General features: G+C 44.7%; 1 protein-coding gene across 1 annotated transcript in view; it reads right to left on the bottom strand.

Annotated features, from left to right (window-relative positions):
- TSPAN5 (tetraspanin 5) overlaps positions 1–7,882 on the bottom strand; it is a 188,800-nt gene extending 180,918 nt beyond the window's left edge. The window contains exon 1 of the mRNA XM_017875490.1: positions 7,367–7,882. Coding sequence (XP_017730979.1) covers positions 7,367–7,447 — 81 coding nt within the window. The 5' untranslated portion in view covers positions 7,448–7,882. The remainder of the gene's footprint in view (positions 1–7,366) is intronic.
- Positions 7,883–9,324: the final 1,442 nt, after the last annotated feature.

Below are 9,324 nucleotides of genomic sequence, written 5' to 3'. Positions count from 1 at the left end.
AAAAAAAAAAAAAAGCTCCTTGGAGAAATGGCTGATACAAAAGACGACACCGATAAATCACAAAATGAGGTTGGAACATCTTATTCTGCCAGAGAGCAAGATGGTGCTCAAAGACTCATGGGAGTTAAAAGAGCACGGGAGCCAATGTGAAAAGACTGCACTGGCCAAACTTAGGGCCATTTTAAATAAAGTAAGTGATGACAGTAACATTAAAACACACTGAAAAAAGGAAGACCATAAGTTCTTACTGATATAAATAAATAACAGATTGAAAATTTGATGAGGAATAGGCTATTTACATAGTTTCAATGTTATTTGCCATAAAATATTTATAAATTACCAACAAGGTGTTGCCTGGCAGACAACACCTTGATCAAGTGACCATCATCAGTAATGGGAGAAACAGAAATCAATGCCACCTTGATAGGGTACAATGAGAATGCAGCACCATTTCTGTACAATTTCTACCAAAGATGCACAGCCTGAATCTAAGCTTGTAGAAATGGCACAAACACAAACTGAGGGACATTCTACAAAATAACTGGCTTATAATTGTCAAAAGTGTCAACAGCATGATACTGAAGGACTGAAAGAGACTAAAAAGATGGAACTAAATACAAAGTGTGGTTCTGACCTGGATTCTTTTGCTTTAAAACATTACTGGAGCAACTGGGAAACTTAGATGAAGCCTAAGGATTAAATGGTTTAATGTATCATTGGTAATTTCCTGGCTTTCATGGTTGCACTGTGGTGATCTAGGAGAACAGTCCAGTTTACAGAAAATACATACTAAACTGTTTGTGTGATAGCCAACATGCTGGCAACTTTTTCTCAAACAGGATTAAAAACAAATTCTCTATACCACTTGCAATTTTCCTATAGGTTTGATGTTTCCAAATAAAAATTTAAAATGAACAGTAAATTAGGAGGATGGAAATTATGGGGAGACAGATTACATCTAGTTTGAAAACAGATGAAACTCTACAATTAAAGTGGTCCAAAAACAGATCCATGCTTAGAAAGGGTCGGCAGGATACAACGGAGAATCCTTCACTGACTAGGAAGTTACAGGAGATGATTCCTACATACTTTCTGATGATTTTGTAATTCTTTCCTTCAACATACCCTTTTTTTTTTTGAGACAGGGTCTTGTTCTGTCACCCTGGAGTGCAGTTGCAGCCTCAACCTCCCAGGCTCAAGTGATCCTCCCACCTCAGCCTCCCAAGTAGCTGGGACTACAGGCATGCATCACCACACTCAGCTAATTTTTAAATGTTTTCTTTTTTTTTTTTTTCCTTCGTAGAGACAGGGTCTCACTATGTTACCCAGGCTGGTTTCAAACTCCTGGGTGCAAGTCACTCTCCAGCCTCAGCCTCCTAAAATGTTGGGATTACAGATGTGAGCCACCATGCCTGGCCCAAATGTTTATTACAACATCTACTGTGTTTCAGACAATGTGCAAGAAACTGGGCTTATGAAAGTGAGACAGCCCCCACACTTGAAGCCTTTATAATCCAGTGGAGTATGATTTGGAAGTTAGAAATTTTAAGACAGTCATCAGTATTACACACAGAAAAAAACATGTGATATAAGAATGCTGTCTATAATACTCCAATTTTCGTTTATGAATTTTCAATAGGCTACAATTATTCCACCATATTCTTGAAGAACATTTTCATCCTAACTCTTTTGTGCTTGTGGGTGGTGGTAATCGTGGCATATGCAAAAACTTTATCACTTTTCGATTATGAACAGATGTAAATGACTTACTTGATGTTTTATTTTAGAATAACAAGCATCTTCTAAAATAAGTCTCCACCCAAAAAGCTGAGGCTATCATTACGGAAGAGACTTAACACTCTAAAACTGAACCTTGACATGCTCTTCGACACTTCAAAAGTTACTCCACATCTCTGTACTCCAATTTCTTCATCTGTCACAAAGATATAATATGCTTGGAAGACTCTGTGGGGTGCTTACAAGAAAAACATCATTAGTGAAAAGCTCTGTTAAAAATGCAGATTCCTTTCACCTTTTGCCAGTGACTACCTATTACTGTGGACATTAAAACAAAGTGACCCATCTAAATAAGTGAAACATTTTGGCAATTTTATGGTGGGTGAAACATTATTTGGTTTTCCAACTTCTCCCCACTTGGCTTCATTTCAGTCTGTGGAGTATATCATCAAGTGAGAATGCTTCTGTGCCTTCATACTGCCCCACAGAGGGAGTGGCCAGCCTAAGCAAGCCTATATTCAATTACTTTCCCCACTTTGTACCTTTCTTACACTTTTCCCATATGACACTTTCATAACCATATTTAGCTTTCTTCCTACCATCTCCCTGTAATTCAAAAGGCAATTTAGATTCCCATATGGTTGCTATCGAAGCTAACAGATGTCTAGCAAATTAAAACAAAAATTATGACTTATAAACTGCTGATGTATCATCATTCCAGAACATCTTGCAATTTATAGTGAATCATAAGATAAGGCTTCCTACTTGATGCCCGCCCCCAACCCCCCCACCAAAGTTTCCTGAGTCTCCCTCCTCTCTGAATTAAGCCCCGTGGAAGCAAATTAGAGGCAAGATCCTGCCATCAACCCTGAATAAACCTGCACTTAAAGACACAATGTAATATCTGAAAGCATATCAAAAGAGAAATTTGGCCTCAAGTATCTGAAGCTTTTCTAATCCTTTGTAGCAAAGAAAATAGAAAAATGACTTGGTTCTCCCAAATCATTCCACGGCTTCCATCGAGTTTTTTCCTAACAAGTCACTATAAAATCTATTGAATCCATTTGCCTCATCCTCTTGGCAGATCTTAAAGGTATTATCATTACCTAGTAGTAATGATGCCAAAGTACTAAACTAAGGCATTCTAGAAGTTCTATAGCCCTGTATGGAACCAGTATAAAATCTGGAGACAATAACAATAATGATATTCACCATTTGTTAAATATCGAGATATTATGCTGAGTAAAACACGATCTCACTGAATCTTTGAAACTACAACACCATTAATGTTATCTTTCCTTTATAAACAAGAAATTAAGGCTCAGTGCCTTAATACAGTAGACTATATTTTTCAAAGACGGCCACAACCTACATGACCTTCTGCAATGTGACCTTGACACTTCTCCATCAAAAGGTGGCTTCTAATGCTTCACCCTTTGAAATTGAGCAATCTGCATGAGTGCTTTAACCAGTGGAATAGATAAAAGTGGCACTGACAGTTCTCAGTGCAACCTTAACTGGCTGGAAGCTTCTTTAAGACTTAGAGACAGGAAGAAGCCATGTGTAGGTGCTCCAGCAACAACTCTGGCTAAGCTCCCAGCAAGCATCAGTTGCCAGTCATATGAGTATACCATCTTGGGCATCCTGCCCCAAAGGGCCTTCAGATAAGTCCAACTCCAACTACATCTCACTGCAACTATATGAGACCCCAAGTGAGAACTGTCCAGATGAGCCTGGCCAAATCACAGAACTGTGAGCTATGATAATAAACAACTTGTATTAAACAAAGCTTGGAGGTTATGTAGCAATACATAACCAGAATATTGAGATCAATTTACTTGCCTAGAACAGTTAAGTATCCAGAATCCAAAACAGTCAAGAGCCAGAATCCAAAAGGGCAAAGTATCTATTAATGATGAGTGATGGGATGTGGCGTTCAGTACCCAAAAGAAATGACTTTAAAACAAAACCCTCTTTCTCCTCCCTCCCCTAAACCCAAAGTAGTCTCAGGGTTTTCTGACAAATGTCCCAGTACGGTGACACCCTCAATAAAATCAATCCCCTTCTGTCTTGAGTTGTTCCAACATACAACAGAGAAAACAAGTTTTTCCCCCACCACCCTGTGATAACTAATGAGAAAGGAATCTGTACAAGATGTTGACTTTGTTACTCAGAATATCATTACAACTGTTATATAAAAGGATTCAGATTTTATACATGAAGCTGTAATTCTAAAAATAAAAATATATTTAATGACTCCTAGGACTACATCTGAGATTCACAGTGGGGAGAGAAAAGCACGGATACTATACCAGGAACTGAATAAGCCAAGAAGAAATTAGTGAAAGTTTTTTTGTTTTGTTTTTTTGAGACGGAGCCTTGCTCTGTTGCCAGGCTGGAGTACAGTGGCGCAATCTTGGCTTACTGCAGTCTCCACCTCCCGGGTTCATGTGATTCCCCTGCCTCAGCCTCCCGAGTAGCTGGGACTACAGGCACCCACCACCATGCCCGGCTAATTTTTTATATTTTCATAGGGACGAGGTTTCACCATGTTGGCCAGGATGGTCTTGATTTCCTGACCTTGTGATCCATCCGCCTCAGCCTCCCAAAGTGCTGGGATTACAGGCGTGAGCCACTATGCCCAGCCTTGTTTTTTTTTTTTTTTCTTTTTTTTTTTAATGAAAGGATCTTTGAGTAAGAAATGAAAGCAATAAAACTAGTCTTCAGACAAGTCTCCCTAACAGAAAATGTCTATAATTTATCAAATGTCCTAGTATATACTACTTCTGTTATATATTAGTGGCCAAACTCGATTTTTCTTCTCCAGCATACTGAAACTCAAGAAACTCACTCTGTGTAAGAACTAGAAAGAACGTTATAACTTGTCCAGTTCCTTTAATTTAACAGCTGAGAAACTGAGGCCCAGGTAGTTAACTAACAAAGAGCCAAATTGTTGATCAGAAAAAGAACCAAGCTCTCGGTGCTGGTGCCACCATATGTTCAATTTTATTTTACCAGAACTATACCTGTAAATGTCACCAGTGTATGTCAAATGTAGTCTAGCAGTTCAGTGTGAAAATGAACAATTAGGAAACCATGCTGTTGGCAATCTCTTCTTCATAATTGTATTGGAGTAGCACCAAGTCTGCTGTTTTTGGCAATCACAGACAGGTTGGTGACTCTGTAGAGAGCAGAAGTGTGCAACTTTTCAGAAGCAAGCTGCCAAGCTACTGACCCCAGCTTTTCAGTCACTAACATCTTAGTCTGAATTACTTTAACCAAAACCATATGGTTGCCTTTCTGTTGATCATCACTAGAGACCATGGTACTAAAAAGCAGGAAATTTAAATATGGGGTAATTTTGGAGCAGACAGCAGGACAGGAAAGGTATGAGGGAGTATCTGAGAGAAAGGCTTTGGGCACAGAGAGGAGAGGAAGGGAAGGCAAGAGGCAGGCAGGCTAAGTGAACCGCCCTCATAAGGAAGATACCCACTTAACAGTTCTGCCTGGGGCAGCTGGTTTAATCCCATAGCCTAGGTCTCCTTTCAGGCTTCCCGTACTCACCCACCCACTTATGAAGACCTTCACAATCAGAAAAGATGTGGCTCTTTTCTGAACTTCTCCATGCAAGCACTCTGCAATTCTTTGAAGCTCTCTACAATTCCAGGGGTTTTGCTGCAACCTAATCCATAGAAAGGGCTAAATTTGTCTTTGCACTCTACAAAATTACAGCAAACTATGAGGGAAGCAGGCCCAAATCCTTTTACTTCCTTACCACCCCCTGCTAGGAAACGGCAGAGAAAGTCCCTGGGTGCTTTTTGTTGCTGGGTAGCTAAAATGTGCAACTTTTAGAAATGTTCAAGTAGAAAAAAGAGGGCTGAACTCACTATCCCAAAAAGAATCAGTACCAGTTTGGTAGTCCGTGCCTCTCCAAGTCACAAAGTTTCAAGTTCCAATCAAATCAGATGATCTTATTCAAAAACGTGACTACCCACCACTTTAAAACATTTTCACAAATGGAGAAGGGGTAAAGAAAGAAAATAATTTCTTCTTCCTGTATATGTAGCAGTGTTTAATTGCAAGGAGGTGGGTGACTGCTCCCGGCAATCATGCACAACACTGGCAAAAAACTGCCTGTGGAATGATCGGATATGACATCCATTCATGTATCCCCTCATTATCTTTATTAGTCCTGAAGACAGATGACATGCTGACACGGAAAGTGGTCTCCAATCCCTTCCATTTCCCCATCACAAAGCATATATGACCAATGCAAGGTACTATTATGGAAAACAAAATAAAATAACCTGGAAAGAGTGCGGTACAAAAAAAAGAATATGAAGAGCCGTATTGACAACCATTCTCACAGATGTATATATGTACAGCAAACAGCCCAAATTAAAGGAGAATCCAAATAAATACATTCCGTGTTCAAACTGCTGTGGACAATTATTGATCCTTGTTGGATCATTGTTTACCTCACACTGAACAGCAACTTAGATAATCCCCCACCCAGACAGCCACCATCTTTACTTTCCATGGAAAAGGGGGTGCCCATTGAGGAAGAGGATGAGATGGGATGAGAAGGGTAAGAAAAATAACATGGTCTTCGAACCAACGTTTTCCCCTTGTCCTGGAGAACTCTTTGTCTGGCTGCTGAACACGTTTGCCAGATCAAAGAAAAGAATCAAAACAAACAAAAAGAGCAGGCGTCCCAGCCTAATTGCAATAGGTGCCCAACACATTGCAGTCCCAAGCAGAGCATAATTTGAATCTTGTGTTAAAGCATTTGCTCTCTCGGTTCCCCAATGAAACATGCCTCGCACACCTCCTCGCACACCTTCTCCTTCTCCAAAGGTTTCCCCAAAACGGCCCGCTCTGTGTCACTCCTTTAAAAATGAGGACGTGGGGCACAAGCACGTTGAAATATATGTTGACGATGACTTGTTATTATCCTCACAATGATATATACATATAAATAAATCTCTACCCCGCACGCCCACTGGCCAGTCCATTAAGCACAAGGAGCGCTTTCCAGCTAAAGAGGAGAGCGTGCAGGAAACGTTATTTACGTGCACATTACAGAACCATATACCACGGCATCTGCATCCTACACAAAGCCCGAGATGGTGCAAGAAGATACACGCTGAGCATGGCACAGACCAGCCGCGGCAACACAGAGCCAAGCCCTCGTCCAATCAGATCGTTGTTAGAAGGTGGACCTCAGGGTCGGCTGCGCCCGATTAGCCTTCCCTATTATGACACCACGCTCTGCCCAACATCCATATCCCACCCGGAGCAAATCCAATTCCTGCGGTTGCTCATTTCTCAAACTGCCGAACCCTTTCTTTTATCTGCATCCCTGCTATTCGTTCCTTAAAAAGCCACCAGAAGGCCTCGGTGCCCCTTTTCCGCCTCGGTTTCTCTTTTTACCTCTTCCCATTCCTCGAAAGGATTAAAGGTTTCTCTCTCCAACGCGCAAGCTGGAAAGGCGGAAGGCGAATGCCTCTACGCTGCTCCGACAAGCGCCTGCGGGGCTGCGAAAAGTAAAGGCAACGAGCAACGTGGGGGAAATCGTCGCGAATCGATCGGCCACAATAGTTGGAATCCCAGGAGCGCTCCAACTTACCCAAAATATGACATTGAAGCCAAATATGAAGTATTTGATGCAACAACTGACTTCAGGACCCTTGTAGTGCTTCCCGGACATCCTCTGGGTTCATGAAGACACTTGCCCCGGCAGCCCGAGTTTGGAGCCCCGAAGCACCGTTGCTCGGAGCAGCCCAGCGGGGAGCAGGAGCTCAGTGACGCCGCACGGGGCCGCGGCTTTGGCGGCCGGGGCTCAGCCGCGCGGGGACCGACCGGCGGAGAGCGGCTCCCGCACCTCCAGCCCCTCGCGCGCCGAGGCCGCCGGAGCCGGGGGGCCGCAGCGAGCGGAAAGTCTCGTTCGCACTGCCAAGCCCACAGCTCGGGCCGAAGCTAGCCCCGAACACAAAGCAAGCGCCCGCGTCCGTGCGCCAAGCGGTCGGTCCGTCGGTTAGTCCCTGGGCTTCAGGCAAAGGCGGCCGCTGCAGATGCTGGCTGAGACGGCCGCTCGCGTTGCTTGCTCGTCCTCTCTCGGCGCGCCTCCACCCTCGCTCCGCCCCGCCGCTCGCTTCCGCCCGCAGGGCCGGCTGCTCCTCCGCCCTCGCCACCCGCAGCTCCGCCCGCCGCCCAAGCCTTGGCTAGGCGCGCGCGCGTACGGGGTCGGGCGCTCCCGGGCGGCGGTGGCACCACGTAGCCGCCTCCTTCCACCGCTCGCTTTATCCCCGCCCCTTCTCGGGCCAACCTCCAGCACCGCCGACCCCGAGCGCCGCTGCGGAGTAGGTAGTGGGTGGGAGGGTGGAGGACCGCCGGCGAGAGGGAGAAGGAAAGGGCGCCCGGGGAGCAGCCTGGCAGAGTGACCGGGATTGTTGAGCGGTCGCAGCTCTGGAGGGACGCGGGCGAGAGGGTCGCTCCTCGGGGAGAGGGCTGGGTGAGTGAGGACCTGCGAGCCACCCCCCACATCCCTTCTGGGGTAGCCACACTCGCGCCCCCTCCTCCACAACAGGCTTCTGTGGCTAAAGAAGATGCGGTGCCACTGGACAGGGAAGGAAAGTAGTCGTGGACTTCACTGACTAGAAAAGGGGGTAGTTGGGGAAGGTGGAGAAAAGAGCCACGGGAAGTGGGAGGAAAGGATGAAGGAATGGGACGTTGCAAAGAAAAGCTTCCTTAATCCATGTGACTCTAATCCAGCCTCCCCACCTACCGGAGAAATGGGTTTTATCCTAGAAATGGGGACGAGGAAAAAGAGATGGCCCAAAGGAGTCCTGGCCCGGGATACGATCCTCACCCTAGGGTCTATTGGAACCACACAAACCCGGACAGCGCACGCTCCCCGCTACCCCGACAGAATAGTGCCTAAGAAACCTGCCTGCCTCCTAACTCTAGGAAAGAATCCACAACGGATTCCAGGGAGCTCTTCTGGGGAATCTGAATTGGGTTTTTAGATCACGAACCATTAAGCTTTTGAACTCTGGGGAAGAATAGAACGGGTGGCTGGAAATTGTTTTGGAACCCTACCTGAGCAGATGTGCTCATTAGTTGCTTGTTCGCCCTCCTCCTGGAACATTTTCATAGGTGTTGGCAAAGCAGGTACCAGTATTTCATGGAAGGAGAAGAACCGGCCAGGACTGTGTGTAAATGTCTATGGGAATATTTTTAAGGATTCAAAAGGCTAGAAGGAAGTGAGATCAAAAAATTTTTCCAGCACCACCCAGTGCAACCCGGTCCTGGACACAGAAATCTAAAACGCTCCCAGATGATACTTAAATACTTGAGTTTGAGAGCCTCTAGTTATAAGGTTTCCCTACGTAACAGCCTCTCACTTTTCTCAAAAACTGGCTAGTTGACAACCGGCAGTCAAGTTTTGGCTAGTCAAGAAGCTACTTTTTCCTGCAATAAACTACACTTAGAGATAGTCCTGGGCTTCAGCAGGATTGAGGCTATATTGAGGTCACAAGTATGAACCAGGTACCCACAGAGATGGGAGGGCCAGGAGATCCTACT

This window comes from Rhinopithecus bieti, unplaced genomic scaffold, assembly GCF_001698545.2.
Source record: "Rhinopithecus bieti isolate Rb0 unplaced genomic scaffold, ASM169854v2 scaffold_6708, whole genome shotgun sequence".
NCBI classification, from domain to species: domain Eukaryota; kingdom Metazoa; phylum Chordata; class Mammalia; order Primates; family Cercopithecidae; genus Rhinopithecus; species Rhinopithecus bieti.
Note: the sequence above shows the minus strand (reverse complement) of the source record. Positions and strands in the feature narration are given on the sequence as shown.